The 23,198-nt window shown below is 39.8% G+C and overlaps 1 protein-coding gene across 1 annotated transcript in view; it reads right to left on the bottom strand.

Moving 5' to 3' along the window:
* Positions 1 to 23,198, bottom strand: part of DNAH6 (dynein axonemal heavy chain 6) — a 305,977-nt gene that overhangs the window by 157,261 nt on the left and 125,518 nt on the right. The window contains exons 22-32 of the mRNA XM_063078669.1: positions 21,972 to 22,068; positions 19,404 to 19,623; positions 17,381 to 17,545; positions 17,185 to 17,298; positions 14,242 to 14,367; positions 14,003 to 14,158; positions 13,565 to 13,726; positions 11,906 to 12,043; positions 8,864 to 9,031; positions 6,787 to 6,935; positions 5,316 to 5,423 (exon numbers count right to left, since the gene is read on the bottom strand). Coding sequence (XP_062934739.1) covers positions 5,316 to 5,423; positions 6,787 to 6,935; positions 8,864 to 9,031; positions 11,906 to 12,043; positions 13,565 to 13,726; positions 14,003 to 14,158; positions 14,242 to 14,367; positions 17,185 to 17,298; positions 17,381 to 17,545; positions 19,404 to 19,623; positions 21,972 to 22,068 — 1,603 coding nt within the window. The remainder of the gene's footprint in view (positions 1 to 5,315; positions 5,424 to 6,786; positions 6,936 to 8,863; positions 9,032 to 11,905; positions 12,044 to 13,564; positions 13,727 to 14,002; positions 14,159 to 14,241; positions 14,368 to 17,184; positions 17,299 to 17,380; positions 17,546 to 19,403; positions 19,624 to 21,971; positions 22,069 to 23,198) is intronic.

The following is a 23,198-nucleotide window of genomic DNA, read 5'->3' as shown; positions in this document are numbered from 1 at the left end:
ACACACAAACCGGGGGGGAGGGGGAAGAAGATATAACAACCACAATTATTTGAAGTTGATACAACAAGCAAACAGAAAGGACATTGTTGGGGGGGAGGGGGGGAGGGAGAAGGGAGGGAGGTTTTGGTGATGGGGAGCAATAATCAGCTACAATGTATATCGACAAAATAAAATTAAAAAAAAAAAAATTAAAAACACAATACCACTGACATCAGTACTCCAAAAAAAAAAAAAAAAAAAAAAAGAAATATTAGGTATAAATCTAACAAAACATGTACAATATGATGAAAACTACAATACTCTGATGAAATAAAGAAAACTAAATAAATGGAGAGCTGTTACACTTTCATGGATAGGAAGACTCAATATTAAGATGTCAGTTCTTCCCAACTTAATCTAAAGATTCAGTGCAGTCCCAATAAAAATTCCTGAAAGTTGTATTGTAGATATTGAGAAACTGATTCTAAAGTTTATATGAAAAGGCATAATACCCAGAAAAGTCAACACAATTGAAGAACAAAGTTGGAGGAATGACACTAACGGACTTCAAGACTTACTATAGAGCTACAGTAATGAAGACAGGGTGGTATTGGTGAAAGAAAAGACAAATAGATCAATGGGACAGAAGGGAGAGTTCAGAAATAGAACAACGCAGATATAGTCAACTGATCTTTGAGAAAGCAGCAAAGGCAATCCAATGGAGGAAGAAAGGATAGTCTTTTCTTTTTTTAAAATTTTATTTATTTATTTATTTTAACTTCTCAATACACATCATAGTTGATTTTTGTGTCCTTTTACCCATTCCTCTTTGCCCCTTCCCTCTCTCCCTTCTACCCCCCCAACTACATCATATCTGTTCACTTGTCTTAACAAGTTCGAGGAATTGTTGTGATTGTTGTGTCTTCTTCCCTCCCTACCCTTTATTTGTATACTTATTTATTTATCTTTAGCTCCCACAAATAAGTGAGAACATGTGGTATTTCTTTTTCTGTGCCTGACTTGTTACACTTAATATAATATTCTCTAAGTCCATCCATGTTGTTGTGAATGGTAGTATTTAATTCTTTTTTATAGCAGAGCAGTATTCCATTGTGTAGATATACCACATTTTCCTTATCCACTCATCTGATAATGGACATTTGGGCTGGTTCCAACTCTTGGCTATTGTAAATAGAGCTGCAATAAACATGGGAGTACAGGTATCCCTTCAGCATGATGATTTCCATTCTTAGAAGTGGAATCTCTGGGTCATATGGTAGATCTATTTGTAATTGTTTGAGGAACCTCCATACCATTTCCCATAAAGGCTGCACCATTTTGCAGTCCCACCAACAGTGTATTAGAGTTCCTTTTTCTTGGCAACCTCACCAGCATTTATCATTCTCTGTCTTTTGGATATTAGCCATCCTAACTGGAGTGAGATGGTATCTCAAACTGGTTTTGATTTGCATGTCCCAAATGCTGAGTTATGCTGAGCATTTTTTCATGTGTCTGTTGGCCATTCGTATATCTTCCTTTGAGAAATGCCTATTCAGCTCCTTTGCCCCTTTTTTAATTGGGTTATTTGGGTTTTTTTTTTGCTGTAAAGTTGTTTGAATTCCTTGTATATTCTGGATGTTAATCCTTTGCCAGATATATATTTTGCAAATATTTCCTCCCATAAAAAAGAATGAAATACTACCATTCGCAACAACATGGATGGACTTACATAGAGAAAATTATATTAAGTGAAACAAGTCAGGCACAGAAAGAGAAATACCACATGTTCTCACTTATTTGTGGAAGCTAAAAATAAATAAATAAATAAATATCCAAACAAATAAAGGGTGGGTGGGGGAAGAAGACACAACAATCATAACAATTCCTTGAACTTGTTAAGACAAGTGAACAGATACGATGTGGGGGTGGGGGGAGGGAAAGAGGAACAGGTAAAGGGACAGGAAAATCAACTAAAATGTATACCGAGAAGTTAAAAACAAAAAAGACACTGTTAATTTTTCTTTTATTGCTTGTGCTTTCAGGCTCATGTTCATAAAGTCTGTGTCCAGATCTAGTTCCTGAAGTGTTTCCATTCTGGTGAAGATGTGGAGAGAAGGGAACTCTCCTACACTGTTGGTGGGACTCTAAATTAGTACAACCACTATGGAAAACAATATGGAGGTTTCTCAAACAACTACAGATAGATCTTTCATATCATCCAGCAATCCCACTTCTGGGTATATAGCCAAAGGAACGGAAATCATCATGTCGAAGGGATACCTGCACTCTCATGTTCATTGCAACTCTGTTCACAACAGCCAAGATATGTAACCAACCTAAATGTCCATCGATAGATGACTGGATAAGGAAACTGTGGTATATATACACCATGGGATACTACTCTTCCATAAAAAAGAATGAAATTCTCCCATTTGCAACATCATGGATGAGCTTGGAGAAACTTATGTTGAGTGAAATAAGCAAAGCACAGAGGGATAAATACCGCATGTGCTCACTCATAAGTGGGAGCTAAGAGAGAAAGAAGGAAGGAAAGAAAGACCATGTGGTGTGTTGGACTTGCAGAGGGAGAGAACATACCTAGGGATACAAAATGGAATGGGGAAAGGCAGTGGGGAGGGAGGTCAGGGATAATTGGGTGGGGGACATGGGGTATAATCACAATTTGTGGTAATGGACATGCTGCCAGTATGGATCTGACCATCATATCTGAGGCACAAGTGGTGACAATTTGCTTTGTACTCCACGAATATTCATAACCAATAAAAAATTTTTAAAAAAGACACCGTTAAGAGGAATAAAAGACAAGCTTCAAACTAAGAGAAAATATTTGCAAATCATATGTCTGGTAAAGGATTTATCCTAAGTATATAAATAACTCTCAAAATTCAGTAGTGAGAAAACAATTTAATAAAAAATGAACCAAAATTTAAACAGCAACTTCACCAGAAGAGACATACCCTGGCAAATAAGCATAATAATAGACAATAAACATCCTTAATTATTAGGAATAGGTATATAGAAGCCACTATGAGGCACCACTTCATATCCATTAGAATGACTACATTTAAAACAATCAAACAAAAGTGATAAACTGATAACACCAAATGCTGGTGAGAAAGGGGGGTAACTGATGCTCTCCAACACTGCTGATGGGGATGCAAAATGGTACAGCTACTCTAAAGCAGTTTGGTAGTTTCTATAAAATTAAACATATGTATTTATCATAAAAGCCTGCAATTGTATACCTGAAGAAATGAAAATTTATGTTCACACAAAACCCCACAAATTATTATAGCAGCTTTATACAATATATAATTTCCAGAACTGAGAACAAACCAGATAAGATTCAGTCAGTCAACAAGTGGATAAGCAAAGTGTGGTACATTCACACAATGGATTACTATTAAGCAATAAAAAGGAATGCACTATTAATACATGTAACAACATGGGTGAATCCCAAATACATTATACTAGATGAAAAAATCCAGACTCAAAAGGCTACATACAGTATGATTTCCCTTATATGCAATTTTGGAAAAGGCAAAATTATAAGGATAGAAACCAGTCACGGGTTGACAGGGGTTTGGAATGAGTGCAGAGATTGACTGCAAAAGGGCACCATGATGGAAGTTTTTGGGAGAAGGAACTGCTTTGTATTTTGATTGTGATGGTGGTTACATACTCTGTGCATTTGTCAAAACTCATAGAACTTTACATCAAAATAACTAATTTTACTGTAATGTAAATTTAAGATAAATTAAAAGTTGCTGAAAAACCAATGCAAAACAGAAAAAAAAGGAACTGAATAAAACAGATAAAAAGGAACTGGATAAAACAGACAATATAGGGAAAAGAAAACCTTGCTTTGTATAACAGATTTAAAAAAAACACACCAAGGCACATCACTGGAAAATTCAGAACACTGGGGACAAGGAAAAGAACTTAAAATCTCCCAGAGAAACGACACGTCTCACACAGAGACTTGGGCATCAGGATGGCTTAGAATTTAGCAGCAGCAATACTGGAAATTTAGAAGGCAATGGAGCAAGAAATTCAAAATTCTGAAAGAAATGTATTTCCTACCTAGAAGTCTAGACCCAGTCAAACCATTATTTGTGCGTGAGCGGGAGAATAAAGACACTTTTAGGCAAGCAAGATCTCAAAGTATTTATCTCCTATGCACCTCTTCTCAGAAAAATAGAGGAGAATGTATTCTACTGAAAGAAGGGAGTAGACATAGGTTCTGGAAAACAGGGGGTCTGCTAGAGGACAAAGGCAAAGGGAATCCCTAGCATAGTCAAAAAGGGGCAGCCCGGGGTGACAGATATGCACTGGGGTGATGTGCCAACAGACCAGATTAGAGCAGGAGGACAAATGCTCCAAGGAGACTAACTTGATAGAATATTTTGTGTGATTCAAATATATATATATTTTAAAGAAGATTTACTCTCTGGCAGAATTTGGAGATGAATTAGTAATAGATTTATAGGGAAGTAGGAAAAGGATTAAAAAAGGAAAATTAAGACAAAAATAACTGCAAGAAAATTTTTAAAAAGGTAGATACATTAATAAAAAAAGGAAACATGGCTTAGCAGTAAGTAATATTTATATAGCTTTAATAAATTTTGGAAACCCTGGCTATTTAGCTAACTATGTATAATATAACTATACAGAGAAGAATAATACAACCATACAGAGAAGATGGGTGGGAGGGGAAGTAACGCATGTGTATATACTTACCTCCCTTTTAGTAACTTAGTATCTAAAACTGAAAAAAATCAAGAAATGGCATAAACGTGGTAGTGAGACATATGGAGGGGAATAGCAAAATAAATAATGAGTTGAAAAATGATTGCCTTTGGGAAGTGGGAGTTGGTGGAAGGCAGGGAACTGTGGGTTTCTGTGAAACTAATTTATAAAGCTCTATTATTTTTAAAACTCTGCACATGAATATGTCGGAGAAACATAAAATTTAATAATAAAAGAAGAAATGGATAAAAAGCAATCATGTTTGTGTTAAGCCCTGTCTGATTTTTTTCGGGTTAGAAATTTCTCTTAGGTCAGGAACTTGTAACCAAATGCTAATTTGTACAGCACTTGGCCTGGTGATCAATATTTTGAAAAAAGAAAAAAAAAATGATTGGAATGATGCCAAAACTTTAGTATCTTTCTTTCAAACTAGTATTTCTTAAACTGCAATAAGTACCTCCAGAAAAGATGAGAAAGCTATTCGCTTGTTAGAAGCAGAAATAACTGAAGATAAGACTTATCTCTATGTGACAGCTAGGCTTTATTCTGTAACATCAGAAACTTACCTGAACAGAACAGCATCATCTGTTAGAAATTTTGGCAAGTTGGAATCTCTTAAAGCTCTTATCAATACCACATCTTCACTTAGGTCCGGGTTTTCTCTTTTTAAAGATCTAAATTCAAAAGAATATTTTAGATGATATCTCAAGAACCTAAGATTGCATTTGATTTTCCAAACCTGTGGGTCAGGGATTCTGCTTGTAGAAAGCTGTGGAGGGCACCCCCTGCAGACTCCTGCTAGAAGGAAAGGATTGTTTTCCCTTGTGTGCTCAGCATCCATCTCCGTCACAGCACGCAGACAAGTCCTGCACTGGCTACACAGCCTTGAGGAGAATGACAAGGACATCTTCTCAAACCTCCACCCTCATCAATCCAGACCTTATCCAACCTGGATTTATAGCTCTGTGAATGCATCGTGATGATCCATATCCCTGTGCCTTTCTTTTCTCTCTCCCTGGAATGCCCAGCTTTGCTCTTTTGCCCACTCTTGTTACCCCGTCAAACCCCAGTCCAATTACTCCCTTCTCTAGGAAGCTACTCTGTCCTCAATCCGCTCCTCAGTGAACCTCAGGTGGGCGCAACCCTAGGGCTTCCCTCTCCTAGGTGACTGCGCATTTGTCTGTCCTGCCCATTGGGCTGTAGTCGTGTTCTGAGTGCAAGTGTATCTGAACTTCTTAGTATCCCTAGACCTTAAATGGCAATCCTGTAAAGGGGACACATACTGAATGTGGAAGGTTAAAAGAAAGAACAGGGGGTAGAGAAGGTTAGAGAGATTTGTGCAGAGCCCAGTGACACAGGAGCCAGGCATCAGGGGCCCTGCAGGTGAAGAATCTGCACCAGTGAGACACGGCCTGAGAGGTGGGACCAGAGAGAAAACAGATTCCTTCAGAGACTCTGGACAAGTCGGAGACTCCAGATATAGTAGTTTCAAGAAGTTATAAAGATAAAACTTGGGGCCCCCAAAGAGGTAAGACTTGCTTGACCAGAAACCAGAAGGAAGCTCAGTCTTGGACCATGTTATGAAGACAGAGGTGAAGTCTATGACATAAGCCCGAACCGAAAATGGAATGATGAAGTTTCTTTTAACTTTTCAGGGTTTGCCAGGCAATATGTACAGCTGACTTTTGTACATGCATAACAGTCTGTGTGCCCTTTAAGTCTAGCTATCTTATCTTACAGCAGAAAAGGCTTTTGCGCACTGAAACCCAATGTATGTGATGAGTTCAGGGGATAAGATTGAGTCCGAGGGCAGTCATGTTAGGACTCACAGTGAAGAACTGTCATGGGGTGACGGGAGGCATCCCATTTTGCTTTGTCACAGGAGAGTCAAAGTAAGAATGATCACAGGAGCAGCTAACATTTACTAACTACTTACTATGCACCAGGTGTCATCCTAAGAGCTTTCTGTGGGTTATCTACTTAATGATTTTTATCACATGGTTTGGAATTTCGCTCTTGACCACTTTGGTTTCTTACCCAGCCATGACCAGTACAGACTTCACAGCTCTCATGCCAAAGTCGTAGTGATCCTGCTGAGAGAGCTGTTCACTGCAAAGCTTATACATCTGAGTCATTTTTCTTGCTAAAATTTTACTGGATTCAAATCCTTCAGAATACAGAATTACCTAGAATAGAAAAACATAATGCAATGCTTATTATATTGTGATGATAACAATATATTAGCATAATACCAATGTGTTCAAAAATCTACATTAGGCATTATACCTATTCTGGTTGTATCATTTAATAAAGAAATGGAAAGATCGGAGGGAGAAGGGTTTTCTGTGCCACAGGAGGGTGGAAGGCAGAATGTTGGGCAATGATTCTGTTTCCTCTCTATGGATGAAGATGTGGCCTTGGTGACATTTGGCGCAAGGAACAGCAGAGCCCAGTGTTTGAAAATGTTCGCATCATGAAGGCTGGACATTATTCAAAGGCCTGAGTGCAAAAGCAACAATTGAGCTACTCCCATCTGAAAGGAATGGCACCCTGGTGGAGAGTATCAGTGACTCCCACCTGTCCCTTTAGAGTCCCTGGGAGTCAGGGAAGCTACACAAAGATCTGCAGCCTTTCTCCTACCTTAGGAGGCTACCTCGCTTCTCACGAGCTTCTGCATCCTTAGTTAAATTAATCGGATAATTCCTAGTGTCTTTGACAGTACAGTTGAGAGTGGACCCTTCCTTCTATCCAGCATCTGCTCAAAGCACTAGAGTCAGACTCAGAAGCAGGATTTGAAACGATGCAGAGAGTTCTTCCTAGTGTCTGTTTTGTTTACTGCTCCACTGCTACTGACCAGCACATTGCTCTGCACACAGTAGGTGATTAAAAAAATCTGCTGACGACAGAACCTGATTCACTCAATCTCTAATGACAATAGGGATAGCACTCAGAAGACTGGATTTTAAAATGTGTCCAGTTCATCACTGAGTAATGGAACAATAGGACAAAGCATGAGAGGTGAATTACATGTTGCACTGGGCTGTAAACCAGGTTTTCTTCCAGCCAGCTTGGAACAAGGAGCAAGTCATTTCTTATCCCTGTTCACAGAGAAGATCAAGAGGGAAGATACTGCCTGCCTTAACTGCTACCCCCCCACCATGCCCACAGCGGGTACCGGGGGACCCAGGAGATGCTATAAACATTATACTAAATATAAGTTGTAATTTTCCCAACGATAGGACTTGGCATGGTCTATTCTATTCGTAAGCAATTACTTTTACTTCACATAGAAGAACATTTAGAATTAGCTGTTATCAAAAGAATTTATTAGCCAAAGTAGTAATCTGTGCTTTCTGAGAAATTCCATTCTAAACAGTGTCTCTTGTTATGATGTGCAATGCTGAGCACAAGGAGCCTTCTGGAGTTCTGAAAATGCCTTATATTTTGGTCTTGGTGGTCACGCAAACAAATACATGTGTGAGATGTACCCTAATGAGCTGTGTACTTCACTGTATTTAAATTGTATCTCAATTAAAAGTTGCATGAAAAATATGTGTAAATTTAAATGCATTGATTCTTGGCTAGTATGAAGGAACCAAATCAAGTTTATACAGTAAGATGTTTAGATACAATCATAATGATCGGTGATTACAATTTTTTGTTAAGTTGATACAGACTTACAAACCAATCTCTGCCCTCCACGTAGTGATCAGTGCTGCTTCTACCAACATCCCTTGACTCTAATTAAAAATACTGTGCAAAGAGAAGTGAGAATAATACAGTATTTTTAGAACTAATCCAGGTATTTTAATTCCTAGAGATGAACTGATAAACCCCAATGAACTGGTTAATTAAATTCATTGATTCATTCCAGTTTTAGGGCCCTACCGTATTCCACATACCATTCTGAGCATTACGGTTATAGCGGTAACAAACAAACAAGAAGAACGAAACATTCTATGTGATAACAATGATATCTACATTTAAAAGCAAACAATAAGGTGTAACCATTACTTGGATCCATTTACAAAGGAGAGTTTCTACCTTGATAGAATCACATGGCAGATGACTTAAACAAGCCCACAGTCTTGCTGATTTATAATGTACCGCTTACCTCTGCAATCAAGGCGTAATTTGGAACCATCATCGCAAACGGTCTAAATAGGGCTTTCAAATTGTCCGGCAATTCGGTTCTGCCTGCATATCCGGGATTCATTGTGATGAAGGCTGCACAAGTCATAACCAACTTTATTTCTCGCCCCTCAAACATGAATCTAGAGAGCTGTTTAAAGAGAAAACTCAAGTTAACACTTCTTCAGACATTTGTGAATTCTTTCACATAATTATTCCTTGAATACAAGACTTATGTAAAAGCATTCAAACGAATTCTACTGAACCCTGCTGTTGGACAGCAGGGAACATTTCACTCCCAATTCTGTCCTGCCCATTTCCAATTTCTTCTGGGCTCAGTGTTTCCTGATCTCTGCCTCCTTTCTCCTGTCTTGCCCAAATTTTCTCCTTCTTCCTGGCCCAGTCCTGAAATCTTCCAGACCTCACCATCTTTTGCCAAACCTCCTCAATTCAACTTAGATTTAATGACCACGAAACTTTCTCCACGCCCACTTTCTAGTATTCCCCAAGAAATTCCAATCTAGTCTTAATTCTTGGGTGGTTGAGGCCCCATTGTTATTGTCTTTGGCACCACCTCTTCACTTTTATTCAACAGCACTCATTGGGCACCTATTCCAGGTAAGGTACTATAAATACCAGTGAGGTATTGAGGCACAGACCCGAGGGAGACACACTCCTGAGCCCTCGAGAAGCTCCCAGGCTGGGTGTCTGCACACAGACCTGGTTGCTGAGATCACACAATGCACCAGATGCTGCAGTGGAGGTGTGTGCAAAGCCGTGGGAGGAGCAAGCAGCCTGCCTGAGACCTGAAGAATAAATAGGGGCATTTTAGGTAGATAAGCAGGGTCAGCCATTCCAGGCAAAAAGAGCAGGAGCAGGAAACAGTACTGCATGTTCAGGGAATGGCCAGCAATTCATTTTGCTAAAGGGCAAAGTTCCAGAGGGAGAGTATAGCTAGGCTGGGGCCTGAGCATCAAGAGTCCTGCATGCTAAGCTAAGGAATTAGATTTTGTCCCGTAATTGGGGAGTAGCAGAGAAGACTATTAAGCAGAATGATAGGATCAAAGATGGCAGAGGAGAGGTTGGACAAACTATGGACAGGGATACCAGTAAGGAACGTTTGTCATTGGGGAGATATTACAGCTAGAATTAGAGACGTGTAAGTTAGATTAGAGGCATCTAGCAGATAAAATTAACAGGATTTGGTGACAGTTTTGATTACGGGATTGATAGTAATGGAACAAGCCCAAGGTGAATTTCAGGTTTCTAGTTGGGCCATTGGGTGAAGGTGCTATTAACAGACATGAGGAATACAGGGGCAGACAGGGTGGAGCTGGGGTGCTGTGTCCCAGCCTGGAGGAGAGAAGGCTGCGTGGTGCAGCCACACACAGTCCTGCTGCCACTACATGGCTGTGGGAACTACCCAAACCTCTCCGCTTCTGTGCTTTAGGTTCTTTATCTATGCCAGGGGCTGTCTCCTGCTCCAACTATCTCATCTGGCCAGTGGGAACTTCAGGAAAAGGTTGGGTAATCTCAGATGTTCTCCTATCTTCCTTTTACCTCACATGGCTGCCATCCAGTTGGCAATGCTTCAGTCCTGCCTCTATTCTCTCTGGTCCCTGCCCCCTTACTTCCCATGCAGGAGCAGGAAACAACACTGTCTGTTCAGGGAATGACCAGTAATTCACTTTGCTAGAGAGTAAAGTTCGAGAGGGAAAGTATAGCCAGGGCAGGGTCTGAGTGTCAAGAATCTTGCACACAAAGCTAATTGCTAGCAAATGATAATGATTCAAAGTTGTGTTATATCTGGGGGTCCTTGCATTTAATACAAGTCTCCCCAGAATATGGTGGAGGCAAGAGGGAGTGCAGATGAAGGAGCTCAGTCTTTAGGATCACATTTATTCAGATATGCATCTTGGTTCTATGGTGTCTATGGGAATATATTCTAACTTCTTTGGATCCTTTTCAACTATAGCTTTGGGAAAATGTGATATATAATTCACATAGGTTTGGTGTAAAGATGACTTGTACAATTGAGCAGCTCATTAAAGCCCAGTTAATACTTTCTTTTAATTTTTTCTATAATTTGCTTTTTGGCAAAGGTGATAATCAAAATATTTAATGACTCTTTATCGGGGCACCTTCCAATGAGATGGCCCATCTCTAGAGCTGGAGCTGAGTCCAGAGTCCCCTTCCCATGCCAGATGGATGCTTATTGATGGGTTCTGAGTGGGGGACTGGGGCTCTTCTGAAAGAGGCCAAGGGAGTAGTGGGGGAACCTCAAGGGGCTTGGGGAAGTGACTGTTCTGGTTTGCACAGGCTGAACCCAGTGCTGCTCTTTGGTGACCACATCCCAGAAGGTCAAAAGAGAGTAGTAGGCAACTTGGTTTCATCATTCACTGCCATCAGCTTCTGAATATAAAACTCCTTCTCCAGTGACACACTCAAAAGGGGCCCAAACACATTTAAGTAACAGGACCACTTCAGTATTTTCTTCTGACCCACACTTCTTGGATTTTCCAGCCCAGTGAGTTCTGGAGAGCCAAGGTTCCCTCGTTTGTCCCCCCAGCAACAGGCTGAGCCTGGGGGCCAGGGCAAAGGCAGTGGAGCCCAGATGAGACAGTGTTAGAGAAACCTAGCAGAGAAGTAAATGTCAAAGGCAAGAACGAGACAGGTGAGGAGGACTGCAGGAGATGGAGGGCAGAGGGACAGAGTATGGGTGTGTGTGTGCGTCTGTTGGGGTTGGGAAGAACAGAGCTCCTTGAGGGCAGGGACTGAGTCTCACAGTCTCTGCATCCCCAGGTCCCAGTACAGCACAGAGTCTGACATACAGTTGCTTCTCTGTGTTGTCTGGATGAGGACTTAATTCACCCAAGTAAGTCCTGCTGGTGTTGTACTTACTAATTACACTGAAAATATGGAAGACATGCTAAAGTTAGCACTGTCCTTCCTAAAATGCAACTTGCTGTGAGTTAATTGTAAACTTCAGAAGGGCTACCTTGATAACCATTGCCTGAAGCCCTACCTTTGCAGCTTTGGCATTCCTGATGGTAATGAGTTGCTGTGCGATGACTGACAAAACTTCTATGTCAATGCGATTAAATTCATCAAAGCAGCACCAGGCCCCAGACTGTGCCAAGCCACTGAAGAAGCGTCCCATCATCTGAAAGCAAAATAAAGCCATTCAACTTTGTGTTGCATAGTTCAACTCCTTCAAAAGTTATAATTTTGAGCTGGAATATTACAGAGAAAAGAGATGGTATCTGCAAATAAACAATAGTTTTATGTGAATACTGGGCTATGTCAGAAGTAAGTACATTTCTATAAGAAAAAATATCTTTTTGCTTCTCTCTAAGAGATCTGAATCTCATTTTTATTTTTAAGTAAAATGACAATCTGGCCAATTTTCTTTCTTTTTCATAACTGCCACTCACCTCTGTGGATATTTGACAGGTTCTCAAAGAATCTAACACACAGAACAGACAAACTTAAGGATCTAAAAAAATTGAAAACTCTTACTAATGGAAGCTCTCATTGTCTTTACAAGGTGCTCTAGATGACAGATAATACACAAAAACAACTGGGCAGAAGGCATAACCACACAGCTTAAGGGAGTGGTCCCTAATTTCTTCTATAGTAGAATCCTTATGGTGAAGGGAAATGAATACATACCTATGGCCATCTGAAGTGTACAACTTCTTTGGAGACCTGAGTTTTTGATTAAGCATTTATACAAATATTGCATTATACTATATATCTATCTCTTTTAAAATAGAGCTAATGCTTTCTCTTTCTCTCTCTCTCTCTCTCTTTTTTTTTCTGACTGGTAAGGGAATCGCAACCCTCGGCATGGTGTTGTCCGCACCACGCTCAGCCAGTGAGCGCACCAGCCACCCCTATGTAGGATCCAAACCTGCGGCCTAGTGCCGCACTCTCCCGAGTGAGCCATGGGGCCGGCCCGGTTTTTCTGTTTCAAGATGGTCAACTGGGCATATACTCACCTCCCCTTCCTCCAATTCCCATGAATCACAGAAAGACAGATCTGGGTGTGTGTCTATCTCCATTTCTGTGTCTATACTTGGGAAAACCCTGACTGTACCCACTTCTTTTGGGTACAGCCACTGTACCGAAAAAACTTACCATGAATTGCCTCTTACATATTTCATTTTCTTTTTTATTTTTTAAGATGACCAGTAAGGGGATCCTAGCCATTAACTTGGTGTTGTCAGCACCATGCTCTCCTAAGTGAGCTAACTGGCCATCCCTATATAGGGATCCGAACCTGTGGCCTTGGTGCTATCAGCACCACACTTTCCCAAGTGAGCCACGGGCCGGCCCCATATTTCATTTTCAATACACAATTCCCTGGACTGCTCATTTCCTTCTGTACGCTTATTTCTTGTTCCTAGGTTTCCATGTTGTTCTATCTTACATCTCCTCTCACTCCCTATTACTTAGTCACAGGTACAGATTTTTAATTTTTTCCACCTGGCCTTGATTCTTACCTGGACTACCCATACCACCATGTGTTGGCTCTTCTCCCTTGCTCTATTTCACTTTAATCGTTCTTTACCCCACTTCTTTTCCATTGCTTGCCATCACTCCTTATTTTGTTATGTCATGTCACAAATAGAGAAAGACACATTAAACACTTAACATTGGCATTCACATGCAGGGACTGTACCTTGTAGTCCAAGCCATCAGAACAGTTAAAGACCACACACTGGATGGCAAGTGCTTTTGCTAGGTCTTTGGTAGTCTCTGTTTTCCCAGTGCCAGCAGGACCAGCTGGTGCACCCCCGAGGTCGAGCTGCAAAGCCCCCATGAGGCAAAGATAGCAGCGATCCTGAAGAAATCAATACATTGTCATAAAGGGAGCTGACTCTAGCCACAAATTCATAAATCTTTTCCTTTCTATAGGAGGAGGGTCATTATTTTCCATGAAAGGTATGATAGCAATTGAAATATATGCAAAGATCCATGTACATAAAATCAATGCTTTTCAAAGATGTATTCATAGCAAATCCTTTCAAGAGTTAATGTTAGATGAAGGTTTTCAATACTGTTTGGATTAAAAAAAGCACTCTTATGTCAATATTAACCTAGGTGATCAGTAACTTACTGTGAGAGGAGTAATAACCAATCTTGGGCATGCACCCAAATATTCATAGCCATAAGTGTACTGAGAGAGCGCCATTCTAGCCACACAATTATCCAGGTCTATGTACCAATAATAGCGCAGTTGTCTCTGCCAGTCAAAGGATTCAACTGTCTCTACCTACATAAGTGATATAAATGGTAGATGTTAGATACATTAATTTCAGAAAGAAGTACATGATTTTACTTAAACAAAACATTTACCTTGGCTTGAACAAGTTCACTGACTATATCTCTTGCATGCACATCAATAGTGATCAATGCAGTTAGGATATTTCTGTGTAATTTAGGAAGACTTCCTCTAACTATTGCAGCCAGGGCATTTAATCTCTACAAATTAAAAAAAAAATGTCATAGTGAATTTTCCAACATCAAGTTGCATATGTATATGTTTTTACTACTAAATTTGGAATAGACATTTGCTATAATCATCTAATTTTAAAAATCTATAATTCTATGACCAAATAGTAAATAACTTTTTTGTCATTATTTACTTACAACTGAAACATAATTGCTAATACATATTAGTGGGGTACAGAGTTGACTGTCAATACTTGTGTACAATATGCGATGCTCAAATCAGGATAATTAGCATACTCATCATTACAATACGTAATCAGTTTTTGTGTCCATTAACTGAATTCTCACTGACCTCTCCCCTCCCCTTTTCCATCTCTAGTAACCACAGTTCTTTAAGTTATTTAATTTCCAGAAGACTTCTATGAAGTATATACTACCTTTACCCCTATTTTACATTTGAGGAAACTGAGGTCAGAGAGGGTAAGTAAATTGACGGCAGTTACACAGTTATGAAGTGGCAGCAATGAGATCTGACTAGACATTTACTTTGAGGAAAGCACATGTTAACTACTCCACGAAAATATCTCTAGAGATTTTTCTCCCTAAAAATTAAATGTGGTTAAAGGTGATACTTCTCATTTTCAGGACTATTTTTTTTCCATTGATAATCAGAAAACCTGAGTGTTTTAACCAAGCCAATGACCAATTAAATAAAAACATCTTTGGAAAGATTTATCTCCTGATTTTCACTTAAATGGTTAAATCTTTTTCAGAGAAGAGCAGTGCCTCTGAGATCCTTACTCCACTGCGCTGAATTTTCTCTTGGGCTAACCCTGATCAGGGACCATGTCTACAAAGAAGTCAATGGAATTTTCTTTGGGAGTCATTTTTCTTTTCTGGGGCTTCAGAGATGAAATTCCACTGAGGACATTTATGAGAGTATTTTCTCTTATTTCAAGGAAGTTTTTCTCTCCTTTTTCTGTTTTAGGAGTAAATCTTTAAAAATGCAATTTTGCTTGGAATCTTGTTTGGAAGTGGAATTGAATTTAGAGTTAAAGCTTAGGCCTAGATCCTTATCAGACATATCATTTGCAAATACTTTCCCTTGTCTCTAGGTTGCCTTTTTTACTCTCTTGATTGTTTCCTTTGCTGTGCAGAAGCGTATTAGTTTGATGAAATCCCACTTGTCTATTTTTGCTTTTGTTGTTTGTGCTTTTGGTGTTATATCCAAGAAACCAATGTCAAGGCCAATGTCATGAACGTTTTCCTCTATTTTTTTCCAATAATCTTACAGTTTCAGGTCTTATGTTTAAATCCCTAATCTATTTTGAATTGATTTTGTGTATGGTGTAAGATAAGGGTCTAATTTCTCCTACAACTCAATAGCCAAAAAAGCGAAAGATCTGATTAAACAATAGGCAAAGGACTTGAATAGACCTTTCTCTGAAGAAGACACACAAATGGCCAACAGGTAGATGAAAAGGTGCTCAACATCACTAGACATCAGTAACATGCAAATCAGAACCGTAATGAAACGTTTAGGATGGCTGTTATAAAAACAATACAAAAGATAAGCAAGTGTTGGTGAGAATGTGGAGAAAAGAGAATCCTTGTACACTGTTGATGGAAATGTAAAACGGTGCAGCCACTATGGAAAACAGTATGGTGGGTCCTCAAAAAATTAAAAAGGGAGCTACCATATGACCCAGCAATCTCACCTCTGGGAACATATACAAAATAATTAAAATCAGGATCGTGAGGAAATATCTGCACTCCTATGTTTATTGCAGCAATAGTCACAATAGCCAAGATGTGGAAACAACCTAAATGTCTATCAACAGATGAATGAATGAAAAACATGTGGTATATACATACAATGGAATATTATTCGGTCTTAAGAAAGAAGGAAATCCTATTATATATGGCAACATGGATGAATCTGGAGGACATCAAGCTGAGTGAAGTAAGCCAGTCACAGAAGGACAAGCCCTGCATTACTCCACTTGTATGAGTTATCTAAAATAGTTAAACCCAAGGGTTGACTTAGCTCAGTTGGGAGAGTGTGGTGCTGACAACACCAAGGTCAAGGGTTTGGGTCCCTGTACTGGCAAGCTGTCGGGAAAAAAAAAAAAAAAAAAAAAAAAAGCCAAACTCATAGAAACAGAGTAGAATGGTAGGTTTCCAGGTGCTGGGGAAAGAGGGAGATGGGGAATTGCTGTTCAATAGTATAAGGGGAGAGTTGTGCAAGATGAATAGGTTCTGGAGATCTGCTGTACAACATTGTGCCTATAGTTAACAATACTGTATTGTGGACTTAAAAATTTGTTAAGGGGGTAGATTAGGCTTAGCTATAAAATAGCATTTCCCAGCTACAGCTAAAAAGTTCTTATAGAATGGTATTTAGATTCATTCAATTATTTATTGTTTTACTGATAGCTGCCTGACAGTTCTATAAAAAGCAGAAAAGTACGTCTTGAGCCTAGAAATAGAAATGACATAGATCCTGAGGTTTTCCTGCATTAAACTTCCATGAAAGGTATCTGAGACCTAATAAATATAATTTCTCCTTAAATGTTGCAAATCATTATAACTCTGATGTTTTCCTCTTGAATTGTTTTTCCTTCTGTTTTTATAAGTATTCATATAAATGTTAGACAAACACCAAGATAGTATCCCTAAGAGAAGTTGAACACAAATGGTTTTAGTGAGAACCGCAAAGCTTTTTAAGTCATGTCAGGGCATTAGAATTTCTGAAATAAAGTGAATTTGCATAAACAATGTTAACAAAAACCACTAAGACCATCCTGCATAGCAATATGTTCAACATATCTCTGTGAAAGATCTTACCTCAAAATTTACTTTTTCGAAAGCTTCCAGGGCCTCTACATGATTACTGTCTTCTCTTTCCAGACACTCAGTCAAATCACGGCACCACATAATTTGAGAAACAGTCAGGATAACCTGCAAGAAAACATCTTTCTTAAGTGTGTGATGCATCTCACCAAAAAAGGATTCAGAGAAGGAAACAACTGGTGTGAGTTACTTGGGAAGGATGCCCAGCAATCACCCATTCCGTCCTCAGTTTCCCCTGATAGTCAGCAATGGCAGCTTTGCACAGGCGACGCAGAGACGTGAACATAGCTTCTTCCACTCTACCAAGCCATTCCTCGACATTGCCTCGGGCCTTGAGGCCTTTTCCCAAGCTAACCTAGAAGGTAATCAGAGCAACAATAAAATGGCTCATTGGGACCTGTAAGCTGTACATCCTCTGTATTTCCCTAACAAAACCCTGAGCTATGTAAATGCTGAAGCCTTCCCGCAAATACTAGAACTTTCTATTGATATCCCGTTATAAATCTTTCTTCTGCAGCCTCCTTGACTTATTGCTTTATTTTACTGCTTCTGCTTGAGGCCATCTCCCTGGAAGAGGAGTCTATATGCACTACATGAATTTCTTTACTTATTTTCATTTTCCTACTCTCTACTACCTGATTTTTGCCCCCAACCACTCCTCTAAACCTATTCTCGTTAAGGTTGCCCACGTCCTCCCAGCTGAAAAGTCCAATTGTCCGACTGAGAAGTCCAGTTGAGACTTTTCAGTCTTTCTCATTTTCAGTTTTTGGACTTCCCATGACCTGAGTGTCCTGCTTGTTTTGGTCTCCTTCAGCTGTTCTTCTTCTACCCTCTCTTTAAATTTCATGTTTTCTTAAGATCCTATTCTTGGTCCTCTCTCTCTTCTTCTGCCCCAGTAATGAGCAAATTCTTTTGCAAGAGGATCAATTCAGGACACACCAAAAGGGTTAATGGGTTCCTGCTACAGCACTGTGCTATGACTGGACGCATTTCCTCAGCACTTCCCTGTGCACTTTCTCTGTCTGGAGTGACCTACCTTCCATGCCAACGTGCCAGATGCTCCTATCCACGACTCTGTGTGTGTGTGAATGTGGGACTCTTGACTGTGTGTGTGCACATGTGTGATTCTGTGAAGTCACTTGGTTCCTCACAGTCTGCTAATGCATTCACTCTCTTGGTGTTCACCATATGCCAGGTGCTGTGCAGTGCCCTGGAGATGCTGCTACCAGTAACTAACACTTATGTAGTGCTCGCTGGGTACTGCACTGAGTAATTTACTTAGAGCAGCACCTGAAAATCCTCACATCCCATGAACCAGGTACTATCAGTAATCCCCATTTTATTTTATTTATTTAAAAAAATTTTAAATTAATTTATTTTTGATTAGCATATTCATTATTACAAATCATACTTACTCTTTATGCCCCTTATCCAATCTCCCCCTACCCCTTCTAATAACCATAGATTTGTCCTCTCCATCTGATAGACTAACTGTTCCTCTGATGGTTTGCTGCCTAGATGATCTGTCCAGTACTGAAACAGGTGTGATCAAGTCCTCCCCTATTATTGTAAATCAGATGCTGCTTCTATTACTCTGGAGTGTGCTTTGTGGAGAGAGAGGACCTTCCTTTTTTTCTTTATTTTGGTCTCTGCTGGTGCCTCTCCTTGTGTCAATGCAGTTGAGAGTCTGACGTGCCACCTGCACGGTGGCTGTGACTGCTGCTATAGAGACTAGCTGCTTTTGCAGCAGCTGTGGCCATTGCGGTGGCTATGGTGGGCTACCTGTGTGGAAATGGTGTTTTCGGTGTGCTCTTTACCTGGTTGCAGCTGGATTCGGCTTCCCCCTAATCCCCATTTTATAGATGAGATGAAAGGGTGAGATTTAAATCCAGGTGACCTGGCAATGGAAGTAGCACTCTTAACCAGTCCACTATGTGCCTCTTGTGGAGAGTTGAGTAAGACACAGTTCTAGTTTTCTCTACTCTGTTTCCAGGAACAGAGTACATATCTCTGTTATTCCATTTACTGTGGTGATTTTTAATTGTTTGACTATTTCTCCACTAGACTTTGAGTTCTTTGAAGGAAAGAATTTTATCTTGGTTATCGTCGAAACTGCTGAGCCAGCAGAGAACCTGATGTACTTAGCATGAGAATGAATAGTCTTCTACCCCGAACCCTGGAAGAATAAAAACTACAAACAAAAGGCACCTCACCCTTTCTCCTTCTGGTGACAGCATGGCTAAAATATCATTAGTATAAACCTTTTCTGGCTCTCCATCAATACCAGGAATTTTTCCTTCAGCAGGAGGCATGAGAGCAAATTCGAGCTTTGAAATGGAGTCGAAGCATTTCCGTAAATGTGGCTGCACAGCTTGTGGATTTCGTGTCTGGGCTAAAATCTCCAGAAGTTCATCATTTGACAAGAAGTAAAATCTGGATTAAAGAAAATTCTTAAAATATAACTTGAAATTGAAGGGAAACCTTAGATAAACATAAAAGATAAATTCAGTAGCCAAATCTCTTCCCCATCCACCAATTTCCTGGACCTCCAATCATACTGGTCCTGGGTTTCTGGGCAGACCTCATGTCTCTAAATACAATTCTTGTGATTAGTGATGATGCATCTCAAACAACTAGTATTAGTGGTTAGCACATAAAAGATAGGCATTTTTCATAAAAATTGTAAAACATACTAGTTCTTCCTATGATACTGATTTGTTCACGTTTGTCTTCCTTGGCTTTGAGCTCTTAGAGTGAAGATATATTATTTGTTTCACCTAGCATCTAGCCTAAGACCTCACACATACCAGGTATTCAATACATCATTTGTCGAACAGATAATAGATGGATAGGTGTTTGCAGGAACCTGAGATGGTTCTGTGAATGTGCACTGTTCCATTCTCCTGACCCAAAGGCACATGCTATTCCCTGAAGCATGTGCTACTATGAAAAGTGGCAGAATATGACAACACATCATTTCCAACTACATGAGGTTATACCTATGTAGAAATAAAACATTTTGTTTACATTTCAGTATCATTACCAGCAAGATGGGTAAATGAAATTGTGAACATATAGAATACTATTTTGCTATAGATCAGGAGTTGGTAAATTACAACCCACAGGCCAAGTTGGCCTGCCACTTGTTTTTGTAAATAGAGTTTTATTGTCATCCAGCAATGCAGACATACTGTTTATAGCTTCTTTTGTGCTATAATAGCAGAGCCAAATAGTTGCAACAGAGACTATATGGCCTGCAAAGCCTAAAATGTTTACTGTATGGTCTTTTTTTTTAAAAAATTGCTGATCCCTGATCTAGATAAGTAAAAATATTCTTCTAAATGTCAGCCTTAATGTAATATGGTTTCTGTGTTATGTTTAATCTCTCCAAATCACTCTAAAGTAATTTGATTTATTATCTCAACTGACTATCCTAGTTCATTATATAATATGTTAGAAAAATTAACTATTGAAGACAGTGGTTTTTAAACCTTTTCCTCCCCAAACAACAAGGGTCTTTTTACTGCTGTCACCCTTCCTAACTCTCATGTTTTGAAGAACTAAGCATAGACACCAGCATTTAGTAAATGCCGTAGACTGTTGGTTGTCAATTTAGCAGTATCCCTGCATCAGGGAGGAGCTGGAATGACATCTCTCAGAATCTCTTTCCAGTAACATTTCAGATTAGATTCTGCCCATGAGATGCTCTTCCATGAGGCTGAGAAGGTGGAAGGGAAGCAGAAGTCCCCGTTCTCCCACTGGAGCCTGGATGAACTAAAGGGGGTGAGATTTTGTTGTTGGTTTTTAGTTGCTCTCCTGACAATCACCCTCTTGTTTGTTGCAGGGAGCTGAGACTTTGGTGTCACTTCCCTGAGAGCTTTGCTTGCATTCCCAGATTTCCTCAAAGCGGCCCTCAGCTTTTCCCTTCTTCTGCCTCTAGCACCTGTGAAAACCTGTAATTACCCATAAAAAATTTTTGTCCTAAGTATCTAGAGTGGCTTCTGTGTTCCTGACCAAACCTTGCCCAAGTAATGTAACTAGATGTTAAAATGTTAACTTTTGGGCCGAGCCCGTGGCGCACTCAGGAGAGTGCGGTGCTGGGAGCGCAGCGATGCTCCCGCTGCGGGTTCGGATCCTATATGGGAACGGCCCCAGTGCACTCACTGGCTGAGTGCCGGTCACGAAAAAGACAAAAAAAAAAAAAAAAAAAAAAAAGTTGACTTTTTCAGTCTCAATTTTGGCTGTAGCTGTAGGACCAGAGTTTCCATTTACTCCTACATTTCATAATGAGATGCCAGGTCACCTGGGACTGACTGAGCCCTCACTCATTCCAGTGTACAAAAGTGTTAAGGCTGGAGAGCTGGACATAGGAAGGTTTTCTGAAGAGACATGTGCTAAGGGTTTCCTCTACCCCCATGAGGAAGAGCAGGCATCACTCTCCTCAAGTCTAGGCATCTTGGAGAGCTTAAAATGTGTCCCCACCAATTAACCTAAAGAAAACTGCTCAGGTGACACAGGTCTCTCTAACTTTTCACACACACATCTGTGGACACATGCACACATGCATGTAAGACTATGCTGTGATCAAGGATCCTTCCAGCACCTTACTTACCCACTTAAATCTTTACCAAATACTGTATCTTCATTCTTGAGACCTACACTCTCCAATCAAGATACTGCTTGGATTTTCATTATCGTACATCTTTCTTGTTTCTCTCTCTGGTTCCCTGATTGCTATTCTTAACTACTAAAAAACATCTTAGTTTGCTTTATAAACTTACCTTGGGAAGATAACTCTTTTTGACTCTAAATATGCCTCTAGACACTTCTGAATTTGGTCGAGTAATGCATTATTATTTTGGAAAGTCTCCAGAAGCCCTGTTCATTGAAAAAAAAAAGATATTGGTAAAATCGTGTTAAAATAAACAGAGACTATAATTTTAAATGGAAGTAAAATACAATACTAACGTTTAAAAATCCTGAAACAAGTCAGGCACAGAAAGAGAAATATCACATGTTCTCACTGATTGGTGGGAGCTAAAAATTAATATATAAACTCACACACACACACACACACACACACACACACACACACAAACTGCGGGGGGGGGGAAGAAGATATAACAACCACAACTACTTGAAGTTGATACGACAAGCAAACAGAAAGGACATTGTTGGGGGGGAGGGGGGAGGAAGAAGGGAGGGAGGTTTTGGTGATGGGGAGCAATAATCAGCCACAATGTACATCGACAAAATAAAACTTAAAAAAAAAAAAAAATCCTTGGTTTTATTTGACAAAGGAACGGTCTAATAAAATTTAAGGGAATTGACTAAGAATTTTAACTATTACTTTTAATAATACTGCTTTTAATATTAATTTTAATATTTACCATGTATGACCAAGTATATTTAATTTGAAATATTTTTAGCTGGCATCCCCTGATTTTGGAGGGCTAGGAGTGCACAAACCAAAGCCAAACTGTAGCCTTGCCTTTGACCTCCAAACAAAGCCAGTCTCTAGACCCTCCCCATCCTCTGTCACTTTCTTATGTCTGCCTTTTCTGTACCCCCTGCCACGTTCAAATGCTGAAATTATGGTAACTATTTTTTCATCTCTAAACTATAGCTCCTTAAGGAACAAGATCCATGTTTCATTTTTCTCTGTAGTTTTGGTGCCTATCACAGTGGCTGGCTTTCCTGCCTGCCTAGGAATCAAATGCAAAGCCTTTACCATGGCCTCCAAAGCTCTGTGTAATCAATGACCCTATCCAAGGCCCAGCCCCTCAGCCAGGCACACTCATCCTCGTGCACTCCACTGCAGCCCTCGCTGGCTTCCTTGCTAAGAGTCGTGCATGCAAACCATGCTCTCAGCTCAGGAGCCTTGCCTGTTGTTCCTCCTTCTACCTTTAGCAATTCTCTCTCAGATCCACATACATGTCTCACTCCCTCCCTTCTTCACTCCCTCATTCCCAGGTTTCTGCTCAAGGACCACTTTATCAAAAAAAGCT

This window comes from Cynocephalus volans, chromosome 14 (assembly GCF_027409185.1).
Source record: "Cynocephalus volans isolate mCynVol1 chromosome 14, mCynVol1.pri, whole genome shotgun sequence".
Lineage (NCBI taxonomy): Eukaryota > Metazoa > Chordata > Mammalia > Dermoptera > Cynocephalidae > Cynocephalus > Cynocephalus volans.
This window is presented reverse-complemented; position numbering and strand designations above follow the sequence as displayed.